General features: G+C 41.7%; 1 protein-coding gene across 8 annotated transcripts in view; it reads right to left on the bottom strand.

The window, feature by feature from the left end:
• Positions 1-2941: 2941 nt before the first annotated feature.
• ahnak (AHNAK nucleoprotein) overlaps positions 2942-23815 on the bottom strand; it is a 32862-nt gene continuing 11988 nt past the window's right edge. The window contains exons 6-7 of one of the 8 annotated variants that reach the window (XM_026142854.1): positions 18523-23799; positions 2942-15744 (exon numbers count right to left, since the gene is read on the bottom strand). In XM_026142854.1, coding sequence (XP_025998639.1) covers positions 3850-15744; positions 18523-23799 — 17172 coding nt within the window. In that variant the 3' untranslated portion in view covers positions 2942-3849. Of the gene's footprint in view, positions 23800-23815 lie in introns of all 8 variants that reach the window. The other 7 variants (XM_026142862.1, XM_026142835.1, XM_026142826.1 and 4 more) reach the window with 7 other exon arrangements.

Here is a 23815-nt window from a genome sequence, read left to right as displayed (position 1 = left end):
CATCTTGCAATAACGTAAGTCCTCGTGATATCATTACAAAAACGCAAGTTAAAAGTGTTTTGAAGAATAATCAGTATCAGTGATGTTGTATTTTAACTCAACCACTGGGGGGTGTAGTCACATTTTAGTTTTATATGGCCATACTCAATATCATAAAGGTTAATGATTTAATATTAACCGGAATTTAAGACTGGTCCCCATAAGATATAAACCACAAGGTTAAAAGTAAGTAAGTCTTACTGGGTGAGGATGTGGGTAATTATAGAGGCTACAAACCCAGAAACATGGGGTATAGTACATCAGTAGTGAAATAGATACTTGGTTTTACCACACAAGTTCACTTGCAGTGTTTCAGTACAGTGTTGAGCTATTTTAAAGTGTTAAATATAAAGATGGAAAAAATTCTTCATTATTCATATTTTTTCATTATTCATTATTAATAAAAATGTATATAATTCCATTTTTTGTTGCTAGATGATAAATATGGCATTGTGATTTGAACTCTTTGAACAAATGCTACTTCCAGATGATAATACATGTTAGCATAATAGGTTACTACCAGCGTCAACACATGTTACAGTGTTGTAGCTGTGTTTGATTTGTTAAGGTGTGCTGCATAAGTTAGTGTAATTGGGTTTTTTAGTTTGTTTTTTGCTTTTTGTTTTTTTGTTTGTTGTTGTTTGTTTTGTTTTTTGTTTTTTGTTTTTTTTTTTTTTGGGGGGGGGGGGGGGGGCTTTTTTAAAGGAAAATGGGGAAAGAGACCCCTAAAAGTAAAACCTCAGTATTTTTTGCTTATTTGTTTGTTTTTGGTGTTTTGTGAAACACAGTTGAGGCAGGTAAGGAGCTTTTAAGTAAAACAGTTTTATTTTATTTTATTATATATTTCTGCTTTCTGTACAATCCATAGTATCACAAGCAGTGACACAGGTCTGCAATTATTTACTTTTTTCATTAATGCAAAAGGCCTTTGGTTTTGTTGAAGAGTAAATGTGTGTACTTTGGTAAGCTTCATTTTGAGAATAACTCCAAACTAGTAATAAAAATTGAAGACACATTACAGACCTTCTAAATTTGAATTAAGAACTCTGGAGTCAGGTATAAATTTGTTGTGTTTTGTTTTTACATCAATTTTTGAAAAGCTCATCATTTTTACTAAAGTATATTATTTTTTTTGCGGGTCGTATTTAAAATTTAAATTAAAATAAAAATTTAAAAAAGTTGGAAATATTTGAATTTATATATAATGGATATAAAACAAATAAAAGTCAGATTTTTTGTTTTTGTTTTGTTTTAGTGATATTGAGTTGTACAGTATATGTTCAAGGTTCAAGGTTCTTTATTTGTCACATGCATAGTTATACAAGTATAACACACAGTGAAATGTAACCTGACACGCTCCTCGACATGTGCAAAAAACAAAAAAGGGGGGGGGGGGGGGGGTAGAGGAAGTACATTATATATATAGTATATATATGTGCTAATCTGTTGACTCTCTCTCCCTCAGCTGGTCGACACAATGCAATTTAAATTAACAGAGTTGGCAAAAGCCAATATAAACTAAATGTGACAGGAGGCATTTGGTGCAAAACCCTCCATTATTTAAAAAAAAAAAACTACTGTTAACTAAATAATGAAGCTAAGCTTCCACTTCAGCAACTTATCAGTGACATAGGTGTTTTTTTTAATTATTGTGTTTTTTAAATTAATGTAACTTATAGTTTAAGTATATCAGTAGAATATATAAGAATAATTACATAAGAATCATTTTACTGTCAACTCTCTAATTCAATTCGATTATATTTATTCTGTGCCAAATCACAACAACAGTCGCCTCAAGATGCTTCATATTGTAAGGTTGACCCTACAATAATGCATACAGAGAAAAACCCCAACAATCATATGACCTCCTATGAGCAAGCACTTTGGCGACGGTGGGAAGGAAAAACTCCCTTTTAACAAGAAGAAACCTCTGGCAGAACCAGGCTCAGGGCGAGGTGGCCATCTGCCACTGGCTGGGGTGAGAGAAGGAAGACAGGATAAAAGGGAGCCAGAGCCATAGGTGAGTAAAGAAGAAATACTCAATGCATCATGGGAATCCCCCAGCAACATACACCAATTGCAGCATAACTAAGAGAGGATTCAGGGTCACCTGATCCAGCCCTAACTATATGCTTTAGCAAAAAGGAAAGTTTTAAGCCTAATCTTAAAAGTAGAGATAGTGTCTGTCTCCCAAATCCAAACTGGAAACTTGTTCCATAGAAGTGATGCCTGAAAACTGAAGGCTCTGCCTCCCATTCTTCTTTTAAATACTCTAGGAACAACAGTGCAAGAGCGAAGTACTCTAATGGGGTGATACAGTACTATAAGGTCATTCAGATAAGATGGGGCTTGATTATTCAAGACCTTGTATGTGAGGAGCAGGATTTTGTAATAATAATTATGTAACTGAGTAAAAGTTGACATTTCCTTTTTTAAATAGCTGAACTGCTTTAATACCCCAACAAAACTGGTGATCTGTCAGACCTGTGAACGCTGGGTGAATAAAAAAAAGATACAGAGCCCTACGAAGATAAGAATTTCAGTTGTTAGCTTTTCCAATGAAGTATATAAGCAAGTTAAGATATTACATATCTGTAAAAACTACTCTCTGTTTCATTATGTTTTATTCACCCTTATTACGATTTTTTTTATTATAATGATTAAACAAACACTATTAGAAATATATTTTCTGTGTGTGTCTTTCTGTGTGGAATTTGCATGTTCTCCCCATGTTTGTGTGGGTTCACTCCAGGTACTCCGACTTCCTCCCATAGTCCGAAGACATGCCGTTAGTGGGGTTAGGTTAATTGACGATTCTAAATTGCCCATACGTGTGAATGGTTGTGTTACCCTAAATAGCAACATATACTGATTTTCTTTTAAAACACTTTGAATTCAAAAAGTTTTTTTATTTAGTTTATTTGGCAGATTGCACACAAAAAAATAGACCCAAATAATGATCTCTCTTGCATCTAGTCAATACTATTTCTTTGTCTATCAACAAAGAATTTGTATGCAAACAAATTAACAACAAGGGGGTACTATTTGTGACACTTAATGCAAGCATATGGTGTGTATACAAAGAGAGAGAGTGACAGAATGAAATAAAATCATTAAACAGACCATTAATGAGTGACAATAACACATGATTAGGAAAGAGATCCTGTTTAAAATAACTGAACCAAATGAATATTTGTGGTAAACGGCAAATTTAAGCAAATACATTTTGTTTAAAATGAACAGAATACTACTGACAGCACTTGAAAATGTAAAAACAGTTGCAGTATTGGTATATACATTATCACTCTTTACAATGTGTTATAAAAAGGCATCTTTACTTACTGATTATATATTATTAAAGTTTGAAAATAAAATCACTCCCTACTTAAAAAGGTAACTGTATTTGAGTGAATAAACAACATTTTAATCTTTAAAAAAAACATATTGGTTCTGTGCAATAGACCCCTGGACACAAATATACCACAACCATTCATTAACATTTATTTAATAGAATGAAAAAGAACACAGTGAGAAAACCCTGTAACAAACTATTGATGTGAGATGGCATATATTTATTAAATCTGGACTATATACAAAAAACAATATTTATTATTACAAATTAATCTTATTTACAGTTTGAAGGGATTTTAAACAATCTCATGCACTTCTGTTTGATTACTAAAAGATATTCATAATTAACCACACTGAGATGATTGTGCATGTCTCCTTAGGTTTTAAAGAAACAAAGAGCAATTTTCAATATTAGGAGAAAACATTTGGTTGCAATTGAGGTTTTAATTTGTCTCTTTATCACTTTGTGGGTGAAACTGATAGCTCAACTTTGGGGAACCTGAAACCACCTCTTGAACCACTATCACTGCTAGAGGATGAAGACAGTCTTGATTTTTTAGCAGGTAGCGAAACACCTGCACTCCCCTCCATTCCTGCTTCACTGTCATCTCCCAGTGTCACTTCATATGAGCCCTTTGACTTTGAACCAAAACCTCCAAAAGTACCAAACTTAAGCTTGCCTTTCTTTCCCTTGACCTTGCTTCCGAGATCTAAAGAAATGTCACCACCTTCAGCCTCTAATTGAGCTGAAGGAGAACTAACTCCCCCCTCATCACTGAAAGAGGAAGATCGATGTCTTGATTTCTTAAAAAGATCAAGTGAGGCCGATTTGCCTTTAGTTGACAAACCCAGTCCAGGATCACCCTCTAATTCTATTTTTCCACCCATCATTTCCCCAGAATGTACACTTAGCTCTTTAGAGGTCTTACCTGCTTTTCCACTGCTACTTAATTCTGCCTCTGATCCGTGAAGGTCACTTACACTACTGCCCTTTGCTTTTGATTTGCCAAAAATTTTTGGCATCTTTACCTTAACTTTGCCTTCTTGTCTCAGCTCTGGACTGGGAACCTCAATATTTTGAGAACTGACTTGGCAACTAATAGATGGAGATTCTGTCTTGATGTCTACACTAGCTGCAGGTTCTGATTCAATATTTCCTCCACTTTCTTTGGTTTCCACCTGTGGCAACACAATGCCAAACTTTGGCATTGTGATTTTGGTAAATGTGACTTTACCCTCTGGGTACTGAAGGCCACCACTTGCACTTCCTCCTGAAGCACTTGCGTTTATTTCTGAATCAGTCCCGCTTTGCATTTTAATATTAGAAGATTTTACTTTCATGTTCGACCCTTCCAAGTTAACATTTGCACTATGACTGCCAGAGCCATCAATGGCAGATAAAGATCCATCTCCTTTTAGTTTTGGTGATTTTATATCTAATTCTACATCAGGAAAATGAAGCTTTCCAAACCGAGACTTCTTTGTTTTTGTTCCTTTAGCATAACTGTTTGTTATGTCTGCATTGATTTCTGTTGATGGTGTTTCTATGTCAACATCAGGTTTCTTTGCCTTTCCTTTAACTTTTGGAAGTTTAAATTTTCCTTTTTTCCCTTTTACATTGATGTCAATATCAGGGGCATCAACACTTGCGTCAGTGTCTGGGAAACTAACTTCTGTTTTGAGACTTTTTGGTGCTGTACTGGGCATCTTGATATTGGATTTAGACTCTTCGAGAACTGGGGTTTTCATTGCAAACTTAGGACCTTTAAACTTAGGAAAGGTAACAGCAGTCTTTTCATCATCATTAGAGATGTTAGCATTTGGACCTTTTATGTCACTTTCAAACATGGGCACCGATGCATCCACTTCACCTTTAACTTTAGGCCCTTTTAGGTCAATTCCAATATCGGATGTTTTAAATTCATTGTTGGGTTTGGGAATGTTAATGTTAATGTCGGGGCCCTGCAACTTAGGTCCAGACAATGATGGAAGTTTCATTTTGGGTCCTTTTGGTTTTGCATAGGAACATTCAACTTCAGGCACTGTAATATCAACTTTCGGTGTTTTTACATTGATATCGGCCTTGGGAAGGTGTATGTCAGCATCTGGACCCTCAACCTTTGGACCTTTCAAACCAAAAGATGGCATTTTAATACTGGGCATATTAAGTGCACTTTTGGGTCCTTGAATGTCAATCTCTGGACCTTGGATATCCATCTTGGGGCCTTTGATGTCTCCCTCAACCTTTGGAGCTGAGACATCTCCCTTAACTTTGGGGCCTTTCAAATTAATGTCGAAGTCTGGTAGACTGGGTCCTGAAAGTGATGGAAGGTTGAACTTTGGCCCTTTCAATTTTACATCAGGACCTTCAAGGTCTGGTCCACTAATATCAACTCCCGGTGCTTTCACTCTTCCTTCAATCTTTGGAACATCCACCTCACCTTCAACTTTGGGGCCTTTCAGATTGAAATCCACATCAGGCATGGAGATTTTGGGCCCGGAAATACCTGGCATCTTGAATTTTGGTCCTTTGATCTTTCCACTCGGACCCTCGATATCGAAGTCCGCTCCTTTAATGTCAACTTCCGGGGCTTTGATGTCAATATCCCCTTTAGGAAGGCTGACATCAACATCTGGACCTTCAACTTTTGGGCCCTTCATACCAAAGCCTGGCATTTTGAATTTGGGCATTTTAAGTCCTCCCTTGTGGCCCTCAATGTCAAAATCTGGTCCCTCAATGTTCACCTTGGGTGCCTTTATGTCTCCCTCAATCTTTGGAGCGGACACGTCAACATCTCCCTTCAGTTTTGGGCCTTTCAAATTAATGTCAAAGTCTGGTAGGTTGGGTCCTGACAGTGAAGGAAGTTTGAATTTGGGCCCTTTCAGTTTTCCATCAGGCCCTTCGACTTCTGGTCCACTAATATCAACTTCAGGTCCTTTGACATTGAAATCAGCTTTGGGAAGGTTTATGTCAACATCTGGACCCTCCACCTTTGGACCTTTAAAGCCAAATGTTGGCATTTTAATGTGGGGCATTTCAAATCCACCTTTTGGACCTTCAATGTCAACTTTCGGTCCCTCAAAGTCGACTCCCGGTCCTTTCACTTTTCCTTCAATCTTTGGAATATCCACTTCACCTTCAACTTTGGGGCCTTTCAGATTGAAATCCATATCTGGCATGGACATTTTGGGCCCAGATATACTTGGCATCTTGAATTTTGGTCCTTTGATCTTTCCACTCGGACCCTCGACATCAATGTCCACTCCTTTAATGTCAACTTCCGGGGCTTTGATGTCAATATCCCGCTTAGGAAGGCTGACATCAACATCTGGACCTTCAACTTTTGGACCCTTTATACCAAAGGATGGCATTTTAAATTTGGGCATTTTAAGTCCTCCTTTGTGGCCCTCAATGTCAACATCTGGTCCCTCAATGTCCACCTTGGGTGCCTTTATGTCTCCCTCAATCTTTGGAACTGACACATCAACATCTCCCTTGAGTTTGGGCCCTTTCAAATTAATGTCAAAGTCGGGTAGGCTGGGTCCTGACAGTGATGGCAGTTTAAATTTGGGTCCTTTTAGTTTGGCATCAGGGCCTTCGATTTCTGGTCCACTAATATCAACTCCAGGTCCTTTGACATTGAAATCAGCTTTGGGAAGGTTTATGTCAACATCTGGACCCTCCACCTTTGGACCTTTAAAGCCAAATGTTGGCATTTTAATTTTTGGCATTTCAAATCCACCTTTTGGACCTTCAATGTCAACTTTCGGTCCCTCAAAGTCGACTCCTGGTGCTTTCACTTTTCCTTCAATCTTTGGAATATCCACCTCACCTTCAACTTTGGGGCCTTTCAGATTGAAATCCATATCCGGCATGGAGATTTTGGGCCCGGATAAACTTGGCATCTTGAATTTTGGTCCTTTGATTTTTCCACTCGGACCCTCCACATCAATATCGACTCCTTTAAAGTCAACTTCCGGGGCTTTGATGTCAATATCCCCTTTAGGAAGGCTGACATCAACATCTGGACCTTCAACTTTTGGGCCCTTCATACCAAAGCCTGGCATTTTGAATTTGGGCATTTTAAGTCCTCCCTTGTGGCCCTCAATGTCAACATCTGGTCCCTCAATGTCCACCTTGGGTGCCTTTATGTCTCCCTCAATCTTTGGAACGGACACATCAACATCTCCCTTGAGTTTGGGCCCTTTCAAATTAATGTCAAAGTCGGGTAGGCTGGGTCCTGACAGTGATGGCAGTTTGAACTTGGGTCCTTTGAGTTTGGCATCAGGGCCTTCGATTTCTGGTCCACTAATATCAACTTCAGGTGCTTTGACATTGAAATCAGCTTTGGGAAGGTTTATGTCAACATCTGGACCCTCCACCTTTGGACCTTTAAAGCCAAATGTTGGCATTTTAATTTTGGGCATTTCAAATCCACCTTTTGGACCTTCGATGTCAACTTTTGGTCCCTCAATGTCAACTCCCGGTGCTTTCACTTTTCCTTCAATCTTTGGAATATCCACCTCACCTTCAACTTTGGGGCCTTTCAGATTGAAATCCACATCAGGCATTGAAATTTTGGGCCCGGATAAACTTGGCATCTTGAATTTTGGTCCTTTGATCTTTCCACTCGGACCCTCCACATCAATGTCAGCTCCTTTAATGTCAACGTCGGGTGCTTTGATGTCAATATCCCCTTTAGGAAGGCTGACATCAACATCTGGACCTTCAACTTTTGGACCCTTCATACCAAAGCCTGGCATTTTGAATTTGGGCATTTTAAGTCCTCCTTTGTGGCCCTCAATGTCAATATTTGGTCCCTCAATGTCCACCTTGGGTGCTTTTATGTCTCCCTCAATCTTTGGAGCAGACACATCAACGTCTCCTTTGAGTTTGGGCCCTTTCAAATTAATGTCAAAATCTGGTAGGCTGGGTCCTGACAGTGATGGCAGTTTGAACTTGGGCCCTTTTAGTTTTCCATCAGGGCCTTCTATTTCTGGTCCACTAATATCAATTTCAGGTCCTTTGATATTGACATCAGCTTTGGGAAGGTTTATGTCAACATCTGGACCCTCCACCTTTGGACCTTTAAAGCCAAAAGATGGCATCTTAATATGTGGCATTTCAAATCCACCTTTTGGACCTTCAATATCAACCTGGGGACCTTTGATGTCAAGTTCAGGTGTTTTGAACTTTCCTTCAATCTTTGGAACATCTAAATCACCTTCAACTTTGGGGCCTTTCAGATTGAAATCCACATCAGGCATTGAGATTTTGGGCCCAGATATACCTGGCATCTTGAATTTTGGTCCTTTGATCTTTCCACTCGGACCCTCCACATCAATGTCTGCTCCTTTAATGTCAACGTCAGGGGCTTTGATGTCAATATCCCCTTTAGGAAGGCTGACATCAACATCTGGACCTTCAACTTTTGGACCCTTCATACCAAAGCCTGGCATTTTGAATTTGGGCATTTTAAGTCCTCCTTTATGGCCCTCAATGTCAACATCTGGTCCCTCGATGTCCACCTTGGGTGCCTTTATGTCTCCCTCAATCTTTGGAACCGACACATCAACATCTCCCTTAATTTTGGGCCCTTTCAAGTTAATGTCAAAGTCTGGTAGGCTGGGTCCTGATAATGATGGCAGTTTGAATTTGTGACCTTTGAGTTTTGCATCAGGCCCTTCAACTTCTGGTCCACTAATATCAACTTCAGGTCCTTTCACATTGGCATCAGCTTTGGGAAGATTTATGTCAACATCTGGACCCTCCACCTTTGGACCCTTGAAACCAAATGTTGGCATTTTAATTTTGGGCATTTCAAATCCACCTTTGGGGCCCTTAGCATCAAACTCTGGACCTTCGATATCTACTTCCGGTACCTTTATTTCTCCTTGCATTTTTGGAATTTTGATGTCACCTTCAAGTTTAGGACTTTTCAAGTTAAAATCCACATCCGGCATGGAGATTTTTGGCCCGGATATACCTGGCATCTTGAATTTTGGTCCTTTGATCTTTCCACTCGGACCCTCCACATCAATGTCAGCTCCTTTAATGTCAACTTCCGGGGCTTTAATGTCAATATCCCCTTTAGGAAGGCTGACATCAACATCTGGACCTTCAACTTTTGGACCCTTCATACCAAAGCCTGGCATTTTGAATTTGGGCATTTTAAGTCCTCCCTTGTGGCCCTCAATGTCAACATCTGGTCCTTCGATGTCCACCTTGGGTGCCTTTATGTCTCCCTCAATCTTTGGAACGGACACATCAACATCTCCCTTGAGTTTGGGCCCTTTCAAATTAATGTCAAAGTCGGGTAGGCTGGGTCCTGACAGTGATGGCAGTTTGAACTTGGGTCCTTTGAGTTTTCCATCAGGGCCTTCAACTTCTGGTAGACTAATATCAATTTCAGGTGCTTTGACATTGACATCAGCTTTGGGAAGGTTTATGTCAACATCTGGACCCTCAACCTTTGGACCTTTGAAACCAAATGTTGGCATTTTAATTTTGGGCATATCCAGTCCACCTTTTGGGCCTTCCAAGTCAATCTCTGAGCCTTTTATATCCACCTTAGGTACCTTTATTTTTCCTTCAGCCTTTGGTATATCAATATCACCTTCAAATTTAGGACCTTTTAGTTTGAAATCTACGTCTGGCATGGAAATCTTTGGTCCTGAGATATTTGGCATCTTGAATTTTGATCCTTTGATCTTCCCACTTGGACCCTCAACGTCAATATCAGGTGCTTCTATTTTCACTTCCGGTGTCTCTATTTCAGTCTTAGGTGTTGAAACATTTATATCAGCATCTGGACCTTCAACTTTTGGACTTTTAAATCCAAATTTTGGCATTTTGAATTTAGATCCTTTGGCTTTTGGTGTAGACAGTTCCAAATCAAGGTCAACACCCTCAAGGCTGCCAGTTTTTCCTTTGAGGTTGATGTCGCCTTGTGGCAATTTCAACTCACTGTCTGGTGCATTTAGCTTTGGACCCTTGAAACCAAACCTTGGCAGTTTGAATTTCATTTTCTTTGAACCAGTTTCTGGAATATCAATTGAAGCATCTGGTCCCTCAATTTCAGGTTTTGATAGTTGAAAATCCCCCTTCATATCTCCTTTCAACTTTGGTCCCTTTAAATTGATGTCAACATCTGGCAGGGACATTTTGGGTCCACTTATTGTTGGAAACTTTACCTTGGGCCCTGAAAATTTTCCCTGTGGAGAGCCAATGTCCATCTTGGGACCGTGGACATCTACTTCAGGGATTTTAATATCGCCTTCAATCTTTGGAGCTGACACATCAACATCTCCCTTGAGTTTGGGCCCTTTCAAATTAATGTCAAAGTCGGGTAGGCTGGGTCCTGACAGTGATGGCAGTTTGAACTTGGGTCCTTTGAGTTTGGCATCAGGGCCTTCAACGTCTGGTCCACTAATATCAACTTCAGGTGCTTTGACATTGAAATCAGCTTTGGGAAGGTTTATGTCAACATCTGGACCCTCCACCTTTGGACCTTTAAAGCCAAATGTTGGCATTTTAATTTTGGGCATTTCAAATCCACCTTTTGGACCTTCGATGTCAACCTTTGGTCCCTCAATGTCGACTCCCGGTGCTTTCACTTTTCCTTCAATCTTTGGAACATCCACCTCACCTTCAACTTTGGGGCCTTTCAGATTGAAATCCACATCAGGCATTGAAATTTTGGGCCCAGATACTCCTGGCATCTTGAATTTTGGTCCTTTAATCTTTCCACTCGGACCCTCGACATCAATGTCCACTCCTTTAATGTCAACTTCGGGGGCTTTGATGTCAATATCCCCTTTAGGAAGGCTGACATCAACATCTGGACCTTCAAACTTTGGACCTTTCATACCAAAGCCTGGCATTTTGAATTTGGGCATTTTAAGCCCTCCTTTGTGGCCCTCAATGTCAACATCTGGTCCCTCAATGTCCACCTTGGGTGCCTTTATATCTCCCTCAATCTTTGGAACTGACACATCAACATCTCCCTTGAGTTTGGGCCCTTTAAAATTAATGTCAAAGTCTGGTAGGCTGGGTCCTGACAGTGATGGCAGTTTAAATTTGGGTCCTTTGAGTTTGGCATCAGGGCCTTCGATTTCTGGTCCACTAATATCAACTTCAGGTCCTTTCACATTGAAATCAGCTTTGGGAAGGTTTATGTCAACATCTGGACCCTCCACCTTTGGACCTTTAAAGCCAAATGTTGGCATTTTAATTTTGGGCATTTCAAATCCACCTTTTGGACCTTCGATGTCAACTTTCGGTCCCTCAATGTCAACTCCTGGTGCTTTCACTTTTCCTTCAATCTTTGGAATATCCACCTCACCTTCAACTTTGGGGCCTTTCAGATTGAAATCCACATCAGGCATTGAAATTTTCGGCCCGGATAAACTTGGCATCTTGAATTTTGGTCCTTTGATCTTTCCACTCGGACCCTCGACATCAATGTCTGCTCTTTTAATGTCAACTTCGGGTGCTTTGATGTCAATATTCCCTTTAGGAAGGCTGACATCAACATCTGGACCTTCAACTTTTGGACCCTTCATGCCAAAGCCTGGCATTTTGAATTTGGGCATTTTAAGTCCTCCTTTGTGGCCCTCAATGTCAACATCTGGTCCCTCGATGTCCACCTTGGGTGCCTTTATATCTCCCTCAATCTTTGGAACGGACACATCAACATCTCCCTTGAGTTTTGGCCCTTTAAAATTAATGTCAAAGTCTGTTAGGCTGGATCCTGACAGTGATGGCAGTTTAAATTTGGGTCCTTTGAGTTTGGCATCAGGGCCTTCGATTTCTGGTCCACTAATATCAACTTCAGGTCCTTTCACATTGAAATCAGCTTTGGGAAGGTTTATGTCAACATCTGGACCCTCCACCTTTGGACCTTTAAAACCAAATGTTGGCATTTTAATTTTGGGCATTTCAAATCCACCTTTTGGACCTTCGATGTCAACTTTTGGTCCCTCAATGTCAACTCCTGGTGCTTTCACTTTTCCTTCAATCTTTGGAACATCTAAATCACCTTCAACTTTGGGGCCTTTCAGATTGAAATCCACATCAGGCATTGAAATTTTGGGCCCGGATAAACTTGGCATCTTGAATTTTGGTCCTTTGATCTTTCCACTCGGACCCTCGACATCAATGTCTGCTCCTTTAATGTCAACTTCGGGTGCTTTGATGTCAATATTCCCTTTAGGAAGGCTGACATCAACATCTGGACCTTCAACTTTTGGACCCTTCATGCCAAAGCCTGGCATTTTGAATTTGGGCATTTTAAGTCCTCCTTTGTGGCCCTCAATGTCAACATCTGGTCCCTCGATGTCCACCTTGGGTGCCTTTATATCACCCTCAATCTTTGGAACTGACACATCAACATCTCCCTTGAGTTTGGGCCCTTTAAAATTAATGTCAAAGTCTGGTAGGCTGGGTCCTGACAGTGATGGCAGTTTAAATTTGGGTCCTTTGAGTTTGGCATCAGGGCCTTCTATTTCTGGTCCACTAATATCAATTTCAGGTGCTTTGATATTGACATCAGCTTTGGGAAGGTTTATGTCAACATCTGGACCCTCCACCTTTGGACCTTTAAAACCAAATGTTGGCATTTTAATTTTGGGCATTTCAAATCCACCTTTTGGACCTTCGATGTCAACCTTTGGTCCCTCAATGTCAACTCCTGGTGCTTTCACTTTTCCTTCAATCTTTGGAACATCTAAATCACCTTCAACTTTGGGGCCTTTCAGATTGAAATCCACATCAGGCATTGAAATTTTCGGCCCGGATAAACTTGGCATCTTGAATTTTGGTCCTTTGATCTTTCCACTCGGACCCTCGACTTCAATGTCAGCTCCTTTAATGTCAACTTCGGGGGCTTTGATGTCAATATTCCCTTTAGGAAGGCTGACATCAACATCTGGACCTTCAACTTTTGGACCCTTCATACCAAAGCCTGGCATTTTGAATTTGGGCATTTTAAGTCCTCCTTTGTGGCCCTCAATGTCAAAATCTGGTCCCTCGATGTCCACCTTGGGTGCCTTTATATCTCCCTCAATCTTTGGAACGGACACATCAACATCTCCCTTGAGTTTTGGGCCTTTCAAATTAATGTCAAAGTCTGGTAGGCTGGGTCCTGACAGTGATGGCAGTTTGAACTTGGGTCCTTTGAGTTTGGCATCAGGGCCTTCGACTTCTGGTCCACTAATATCAACTTCAGGTCCTTTCACATTGAAATCAGCTTTGGGAAGGTTTATGTCAACATCTGGACCCTCCACCTTTGGACCTTTAAAGCCAAATGTTGGCATTTTAATTTTGGGCATTTCAAATCCACCTTTTGGACCTTCGATGTCAACCTTTGGTCCCTCAATGTCAACTCCCGGTGCTTTCACTTTTCCTTCAATCTTTGGAATATCCACCTCACCTTCAACTTTGGGGCCTTTCAGATTGAAATCCACATCAGGCATTGAAATTTTCGGCCCGGATAAACTTGGCATCTTGAATTTTGGTCCTTTGATTTTTCCACTCGGACCCTCGACATCAATATCTGCTCCTTTAATGTCAACTTCGGGTGCTTTGATGTCAATATCCCCTTTAGGAAGGCTGACATCAACATCTGGACCTTCAACTTTTGGACCCTTCATACCAAAGGATGGCATTTTGAATTTGGGCATTTTAAGTCCTCCTTTATGGCCCTCAATGTCAACATCTGGTCCCTCAATGTCGACCTTGGGTGCCTTTATATCTCCCTCAATCTTTGGAACGGACACATCAACATCTCCCTTGAGTTTGGGCCCTTTCAAATTAATGTCAAAGTCTGGTAGGCTGGGTCCTGACAGTGATGGCAGTTTGAACTTGGGTCCTTTTAGTTTGGCATCAGGGCCTTCGATTTCTGGTCCACTAATATCAACTCCAGGTCCTTTGACATTGAAATCAGCTTTGGGAAGGTTTATGTCAACATCTGGACCCTCCACCTTTGGACCTTTAAAGCCAAAGGTTGGCATTTTAATTTTGGGCATTTCAAATCCACCTTTTGGACCTTCAATGTCAACTTTTGGTCCCTCAATGTCAACTCCCGGTGCTTTCACTTTTCCTTCAATCTTTGGAATATCCACCTCACCTTCAACTTTGGGGCCTTTCAGATTGAAATCCACATCAGGCATTGAAATTTTGGGCCCGGATAAACTTGGCATCTTGAATTTTGGTCCTTTGATCTTTCCACTCGGACCCTCGACATCAATGTCAGCTCCTTTAATGTCAACTTCGGGGGCTTTGATGTCAATATCCCCTTTAGGAAGGCTGACATCAACATCTGGACCTTCAACTTTTGGACCCTTCATACCAAAGCCTGGCATTTTGAATTTGGGCATTTTAAGTCCTCCTTTGTGGCCCTCAATGTCAAAATCTGGTCCCTCGATGTCCACCTTGGGTGCCTTTATATCTCCCTCAATCTTTGGAACGGACACATCAACATCTCCCTTGAGTTTTGGGCCTTTCAAATTAATGTCAAAGTCTGGTAGGCTGGGTCCTGACAGTGATGGCAGTTTGAACTTGGGTCCTTTGAGTTTGGCATCAGGGCCTTCGACTTCTGGTCCACTAATATCAACTTCAGGTCCTTTCACATTGAAATCAGCTTTGGGAAGGTTTATGTCAACATCTGGACCCTCCACCTTTGGACCTTTAAAGCCAAATGTTGGCATTTTAATTTTGGGCATTTCAAATCCACCTTTTGGACCTTCGATGTCAACCTTTGGTCCCTCAATGTCAACTCCCGGTGCTTTCACTTTTCCTTCAATCTTTGGAATATCCACCTCACCTTCAACTTTGGGGCCTTTCAGATTGAAATCCACATCAGGCATTGAAATTTTCGGCCCGGATAAACTTGGCATCTTGAATTTTGGTCCTTTGATTTTTCCACTCGGACCCTCGACATCAATATCTGCTCCTTTAATGTCAACTTCGGGTGCTTTGATGTCAATATCCCCCTTAGGAAGGCTGACATCAACATCTGGACCTTCAACTTTTGGACCCTTCATACCAAAGGATGGCATTTTGAATTTGGGCATTTTAAGTCCTCCTTTATGGCCCTCAATGTCAACATCTGGTCCCTCAATGTCGACCTTGGGTGCCTTTATATCTCCCTCAATCTTTGGAACGGACACATCAACATCTCCCTTGAGTTTGGGCCCTTTCAAATTAATGTCAAAGTCTGGTAGGCTGGGTCCTGACAGTGATGGCAGTTTGAACTTGGGTCCTTTTAGTTTGGCATCAGGGCCTTCGATTTCTGGTCCACTAATATCAACTCCAGGTCCTTTGACATTGAAATCAGCTTTGGGAAGGTTTATGTCAACATCTGGACCCTCCACCTTTGGACCTTTAAAGCCAAAGGTTGGCATTTTAATTTTGGGCATTTCAAATCCACCTTTTGGACCTTCAATGTCAACTTTTGGTCCCTCAATGTCAACTCCCGGTGCTTTCACTTTTCCTTCAATCTTTGGAATATCCACCTCACCTTCAACTTTGGGGCCTTTCAGATTGAAATCCACATCAGGCATTGAAATTTTGGGCCCGGATAAACTTGGCATCTTGAATTTTGGTCCTTTGATCTTTCCACTCGGACCCTCGACATCAATGTCAGCTCCTTTAATGTCAACGTCGGGGGCTTTGATGTCAATATCCCCTTTAGGAAGGCTGACATCAACATCTGGACCTTCAACTTTTGGACCCTTCATACCAAAGCCTGGCATTTTGAATTTGGGCATTTTAAGTCCTCCTTTGTGGCCCTCAATGTCAACATCTGGTCCTTCAATGTCCACCTTGGGTGCCTTTATGTCTCCCTCAATCTTTGGAACGGACACATCAACATCTCCCTTGATTTTGGGCCCTTTCAAATTAATGTCAAAGTCTGGTAGGCTGGGTCCTGACAGTGATGGCAGTTTGAACTTGGGTCCTTTGAGTTTGGCATCAGGGCCTTCGATTTCTGGTCCACTAATATCAATTTCAGGTGCTTTGATATTGACATCAGCTTTGGGAAGGTTTATGTCAACATCTGGACCCTCCACCTTTGGACCTTTAAAGCCAAAGGTTGGCATTTTAATTTTGGGCATTTCAAATCCACCTTTTGGACCTTCAATGTCAACCTTTGGTCCCTCAATGTCGACTCCCGGTGCTTTCACTTTTCCTTCAATCTTTGGAATATCCACCTCACCTTCAACTTTGGGGCCTTTCAGATTGAAATCCACATCAGGCATTGAAATTTTGGGCCCGGATAAACTTGGCATCTTGAATTTTGGTCCTTTGATCTTTCCACTCGGACCCTCGACATCAATGTCTGCTCCTTTAATGTCAACGTCGGGTGCTTTGATGTCAATATCCCCTTTAGGAAGGCTGACATCAACATCTGGACCTTCAACTTTTGGACCCTTCATACCAAAGCCTGGCATTTTGAATTTGGGCATTTTAAGTCCTCCTTTGTGGCCCTCAATGTCAACATCTGGTCCCTCAACGTCCACCTTGGGTGCCTTTATGTCTCCCTCAATCTTTGGAACTGACACATCAACATCTCCCTTGAGTTTGGGCCCTTTCAAATTAATGTCAAAATCTGGTAGGCTGGGTCCTGACAGTGATGGCAGTTTGAATTTGGGTCCTTTGAGTTTTGCATCAGGGCCTTCTATTTCTGGTCCACTAATATCAATTTCAGGTGCTTTGATATTGACATCAGCTTTGGGAAGGTGTATGTCAACATCTGGACCCTCCACCTTTGGACCTTTAAAGCCAAATGTTGGCATTTTAATTTTGGGCATTTCAAATCCACCTTTTGGGCCTTCGATGTCAACTTTTGGTCCCTCAATGTCAACTCCCGGTGCTTTCACTTTTCCTTCAATCTTTGGAATATCCACCTCACCTTCAACTTTGGGGCCTTTCAGATTGAAATCCACATCAGGCATTGAAATTTTGGGCCCGGATAAACTTGGCATCTTGAATTTTGTTCCTTTGATCTTTCCACTCGGACCCTCGACATCAATGTCAGCTCCTTTAATGTCAACGTCGGGTGCTTTGATGTCAATATCCCCTTTAGGAAGGCTGACATCAACATCTGGACCTTCAACTTTTGGACCCTTCATACCAAAGCCTGGCATTTTGAATTTGGGCATTTTAAGTCCTCCTTTGTGGCCCTCAATGTCAACATCTGGTCCTTCAATGTCCACCTTGGGTGCCTTTATGTCTCCCTCAATCTTTGGAACGGACACATCAACATCTCCCTTGATTTTGGGCCCTTTCAAATTAATGTCAAAGTCTGGTAGGCTGGGTCCTGACAGTGATGGCAGTTTGAACTTGGGTCCTTTGAGTTTGGCATCAGGGCCTTCGATTTCTGGTCCACTAATATCAATTTCAGGTGCTTTGATATTGACATCAGCTTTGGGAAGGTTTATGTCAACATCTGGACCCTCCACCTTTGGACCTTTAAAGCCAAATGTTGGCATTTTAATTTTGGGCATTTCAAATCCACCTTTTGGACCTTCGATGTCAACTTTTGGTCCCTCAATGTCAACTCCCGGTGCTTTCACTTTTCCTTCAATCTTTGGAATATCCACCTCACCTTCAACTTTGGGGCCTTTCAGATTGAAATCTACATCAGGCATTGAAATTTTGGGCCCGGATAAACTTGGCATCTTGAATTTTGATCCTTTGATCTTTCCACTCGGACCCTCGACATCAATGTCTGCTCCTTTAATGTCAACTTCGGGTGCTTTGATGTCAATATTCCCTTTAGGAAGGCTGACATCAACATCTGGACCTTCAACTTTTGGACCCTTCATACCAAAGCCTGGCATTTTGAATTTGGGCATTTTTAGCCCTCCTTTGTGGCCCTCAATGTCAACATCTGGTCCCTCAATGTCCACCTTGGGTGCCTTTATGTCTCCCTCAATCTTTGGAGCGGACACGTCAACATCTCCCTTGAGTTTGGGCCCTTTCAAATTAATGTCAAAATCTGGTAGGCTGGGTCCTGACAGTGATGGCAGTTTAAATTTGGGTCCTTTTAGTTTGGCATCAGGGCCTTCGATTTCTGGTCCACTAATATCAACTTCAGGTCCTTTGACATCAGCTTTGGGAAGGTGTATGTCAACATCTGGACCCTCCACCTTTGGACCTTTAAAGCCAAATGTTGGCATTTTAATTTTGGGCATTTCAAATCCACCTTTTGGACCTTCGATGTCAACTTTCGGTCCCTCAATGTCAACTCCCGGTGCTTTCACTTTTCCTTCAATCTTTGGAATATCCACCTCACCTTCAACTTTGGGGCCTTTCAGATTGAAATCCACATCAGGCATTGAAATTTTGGGCCCGGATAAACTTGGCATCTTGAATTTTGGTCCTTTGATCTTTCCACTCGGACCCTCCACATCAATGTCAGCTCCTTTAATGTCAACTTCGGGGGCTTTGATGTCAATATCCCCTTTAGGAAGGCTGACATCAACATCTGGACCTTCAACTTTTGGACCCTTCATACCAAAGCCTGGCATTTTGAATTTGGGCATTTTAAGTCCTCCTTTGTGGCCCTCAATGTCAACATCTGGTCCCTCAATGTCCACCTTGGGTGCCTTTATGTCTCCCTCAATCTTTGGAGCGGACACATCAACATCTCCCTTGAGTTTGGGCCCTTTCAAATTAATGTCAAAATCTGGTAGGCTGGGTCCTGACAGTGATGGCAGTTTGAATTTGGGTCCTTTGAGTTTGGCATCAGGGCCTTCGATTTCTGGTCCACTAATATCAATTTCAGGTCCTTTCAGATTGACATCAGCTTTGGGAAGGTTTATGTCAACATCTGGACCCTCCACCTTTGGACCTTTAAGGCCAAATGTTGGCATTTTAATTTTGGGCATTTCAAATCCACCTTTTGGACCTTCAATATCAACTTTTGGTCCCCCAATGTCGACTCCTGGTGCTTTCACTTTTCCTTCAATCTTTGGAACATCCACCTCACCTTCAACTTTGGGGCCTTTCAGATTGAAATCTACATCAGGCATTGAAATTTTAGGCCCAGATATCCCTGGCATCTTGAATTTTGGTCCTTTGATCTTTCCACTCGGACCCTCGACATCAATGTCCACTCCTTTAATGTCAACTTCAGGGGCTTTGATGTCAATATCCCCTTTAGGAAGGCTGACATCAACATCTGGACCTTCAACTTTTGGACCCTTCATACCAAAGCCTGGCATTTTGAATTTGGGCATTTTAAGTCCTCCTTTGTGGCCCTCAATGTCAACATCTGTTCCCTCAATGTCCACCTTGGGTGCCTTTATGTCTCCCTCAATCTTTGGAGCGGACACATCAACATCTCCCTTGAGTTTGGGCCCTTTCAAATTAATGTCAAAATCTGGTAGGCTGGGTCCTGACAGTGATGGCAGTTTGAATTTGGGTCCTTTTAGTTTTCCATCAGGGCCTTCTATTTCTGGTCCACTAATATCAATTTCAGGTCCTTTGACATTGACATCAGCTTTGGGAAGGTTTATGTCAACATCTGGACCCTCCACCTTTGGACCTTTAAGGCCAAATGTTGGCATTTTTATTTTGGGCATTTCAAATCCACCTTTTGGACCTTCGATGTCAACTTTTGGTCCCTCAATGTCGACTCCTGGTGCTTTCACTTTTCCTTCAATCTTTGGAACATCCACCTCACCTTCAACTTTGGGGCCTTTCAGATTGAAATCCACATCAGGCATGGAGATTTTAGGCCCAGATATTCCTGGCATCTTGAATTTTGGTCCTTTGATCTTTCCACTCGGACCCTCGACATCAATGTCAGCTCCTTTAATGTCAACGCCGGGTGCTTTGATGTCAATATCCCCTTTAGGAAGGCTGACATCAACATCTGGACCTTCAACTTTTGGACCCTTCATACCAAAGCCTGGCATTTTGAATTTGGGCATTTTAAGTCCTCCTTTGTGGCCCTCAATGTCAAAATCTGGTCCCTCAATGTCCACCTTGGGTGCCTTTATGTCTCCCTCAATCTTTGGAGCGGACACATCAACATCTCCCTTGAGTTTGGGCCCTTTCAAATTAATGTCAAAATCTGGTAGGCTGGGTCCTGACAGTGATGGCAGTTTGAATTTGGGTCCTTTTAGTTTGGCATCAGGGCCTTCGATTTCTGGTCCTTTAATATCAACTTCAGGTCCTTTCACATTGAAATCAGCTTTGGGAAGGTTTATGTCAACATCTGGACCCTCTACTTTTGGACCTTTAAAGCCAAATGTTGGCATTTTAATTTTGGGCATTTCAAATCCACCTTTTGGACCTTCGATGTCAACTTTTGGTCCCTCAATGTCAACTCCCGGTGCTTTCACTTTTCCTTCAATCTTTGGAACATCCACCTCACCTTCAACTTTGGGGCCTTTCAGATTGAAATCCACATCAGGCATGGAAATTTTAGGCCCGGACATACCTGACATCTTGAATTTTGGTCCTTTGATCTTTCCACTCGGACCCTCGACATCAATGTCTCCTCCTTTAATGTCAACGTCGGGTGCATTGATGTCAATATCCCCTTTAGGAAGGCTGACATCAACATCTGGACCTTCAACCTTTGGACCCTTCATACCAAAGCCTGGCATTTTGAATTTGGGCATTTTAAGTCCTCCTTTGTGGCCCTCAATGTCAACATCTGGTCCCTCAATGTCCACCTTGGGAGCCTTTATTTCTCTCTCAATCTTTGGAGCGGACACATCAACATCTCCCTTGAGTTTGGGCCCTTTCAAATTAATGTCAAAATCTGGTAGGCTGGGTCCTGACAGTGATGGCAGTTTGAATTTGGGTCCTTTGAGTTTGGCATCAGGGCCTTCTATTTCTGGTCCTCTAATATCAACTTCAGGTGCTTTGATATTGACATCAGCTTTGGGAAGGTTTATGTCAACATCTGGACCCTCCACCTTTGGACCTTTAAAGCCAAAGGTTGGCATTTTAATTTTGGGCATTTCAAATCCACCTTTTGGACCTTCGATGTCAACTTTTGGTCCCTCAATGTCAACTCCCGGTGCTTTCACTTTTCCTTCAATCTTTGGAATATCCACCTCACCTTCAACTTTGGGGCCTTTCAGATTGAAATCCACATCAGGCATGGAAACTTTGGGCCCGGATATACCTGACATCTTGAATTTTGGTCCTTTGATCTTTCCACTCGGACCCTCAACATCAATGTCCGCTCCTTTAATATCAATGTTGGGTGCTTTGATTTCAATATCACCTTTAGGAAGGCTGACATCAACATCTGGACCTTCAACCTTTGGACCTTTCACACCAAAGGATGACATTTCAACTTTGGGCATTTTAAGTCCTCCTTTATGGCCCTCAATATTAACATATCTTCCTTCAATGTCCACTTTTGGAGCTTGTAGGTCTCCCTCAATCTTTGGAGCTGATACAGTAACATCTCCCTTGAGTTTTGGCCCTTTTACAGTGTTGTTGAACTCCTCCAATTTGGGTCCCCGTGATGATGATACATCGACTTCAGGTGCTTTAACATTAATTTCAGTCTTGGAAAGGTTAATATTCACATCCTGACCTTCAGGCTTTGGACCTTTTATGCAAAGAGATGGCATTTTAATATTGGACATAATAAGTCCACTGGTTTGGCCTTCACTGTCAATTTCTTTTCCTTCAATCTTCATTTTTGGAGTTTTTATATCCCTCTCAAGGTTTGGTACATCAACATTTCCCTTCATTTTGGGACCTTTCACACTCATGTCCAAATCTTTCAGTTTAGTTCCCGACAATGATGGTAGTTCTATTTTTGATCCTTTGAGATTCACATCAAGGTCTTCTGTGTCCACTTGCGGTCCTGTAATATCAAAATCAGGTGCTTTAACATCAATACCAGTCCTGGGAAGGTTTATCTCTAGACCTTTGACATCAATCTCGTGTGTTTTTATCTCCCCTTTTATCCCTGCTTTATTTTCAACTTTAGGTATTTTGGTGTCAGTTTTGGATTTGGAAAGTTTTAGATCAACATCTAGACGCTCTGCTTTTGGAACTCCAAATTCTGCAGCAGGCACTGTGACATTTACTTGTGTTCTTTTAATATCAACACTGGGTCCTTTAATTTTTACATCCTTACTGTCAATAGAAGGTTTTATTGCTTTAATGTCAGCTTCAGGAATTTGTACATGAGCGTTTGTTCCCTCTTTCCTCTCAGTGTCTGTATTTGAACCTTTAATGTCAAATTTCAGTCCTGCTGTTTTTCTCTCACCAGTTAAATCACCTTTTCCCTCAACCTTGTTCAGCCCAGATATGGATGGAACATTAACATCCATTTTGTATTTGCTATCAGTTGTTGGGAGTTTGATTTGAATATTAGAGTTGATTTCAGCACTTCCGATGTCACTTTCAGACTCTGAATGTCTTACACTCAAAACTGACCCTTCAGTGTTGGCTCTGGGGCCCTTGATCTGAACACCGGCTCCTTTGATGTCCAGTTCAGATTTTTTTGAAGAAAGTCCCGAGGTAACATTATCTAATGTTATTGTTGATTTTTCTATCCTGCCATCTTTCAAATTTGCACCAGTATCTGTCGACCCTCCTATTCTGATATGTGGAATGTCAGTACTACCTGATCCTTTCGTCTGCAGGGGACTGATTGTAATTCCAGATATCTTAACTTTTGTCCTCTCATCTAAAGTACTGTCTGAACTTCCCATCTGTGTTTTCTCTGTGGTTGCAGTCAAAATTTTCATTCCTTTTCCTGGTAAAGACAGTCTACCCGACCCTCCGTTTTCGTCAGTTGAAATTATCCCAGCACCCCCTGACCCAGCTGTAACATGGCTGCCAGCAGTGTTTTTGTTGTCTCTTAGTGTCACAGTCATTTCTGAATCCTGAACACTTTCATCTCCTTGCTCACTACTCCCTCTTGAAGTTTCAGTGCCTTCATGGCATTTACTACCTGTTACTCCAAAGCTAGGAACCTTAAATCTAAGATCACTTCTTTCTTTTTCCTCTCCTATATGCGTTGTAGTTTGAACCCCACCATTGCCCCAGCGTGTCACAGTGGAAGTGATATTTGGCCCAGTGTAAGTTATGTCGCCTGACTCAAAAACACCTTCTTCTGCTCCCATTTTACCTGAAGGGCTGCCATGTGAGATTCTGATATGAGAAGATCCATCTCCAGATTCGTGCCTTAGCCCTTTGACGTCTGGGCTTGAAAGTTCAAGTTGCTCACTTATGCCACTTGGCATATCTACTGTGTAAGTAGTGATACGACGAGTGATGGTAGTAATTGTGCTGCCATCGCTGCTTGTGCTGCTGTGCCGCTCCGTGCGAACATCCACTCCCTCTGCAAGGTCTTCAGATTTCAGCCTTGGTTTTATCTTTCTTGTGTATATTCGCTTATAATCTTCATCATCCCCACTCTGTTGATTGAATGAC

The sequence above is a fragment of the Astatotilapia calliptera genome, chromosome 2 (genome assembly GCF_900246225.1).
Source record: "Astatotilapia calliptera chromosome 2, fAstCal1.2, whole genome shotgun sequence".
Classification (NCBI taxonomy): domain Eukaryota; kingdom Metazoa; phylum Chordata; class Actinopteri; order Cichliformes; family Cichlidae; genus Astatotilapia; species Astatotilapia calliptera.
This window is presented reverse-complemented; position numbering and strand designations above follow the sequence as displayed.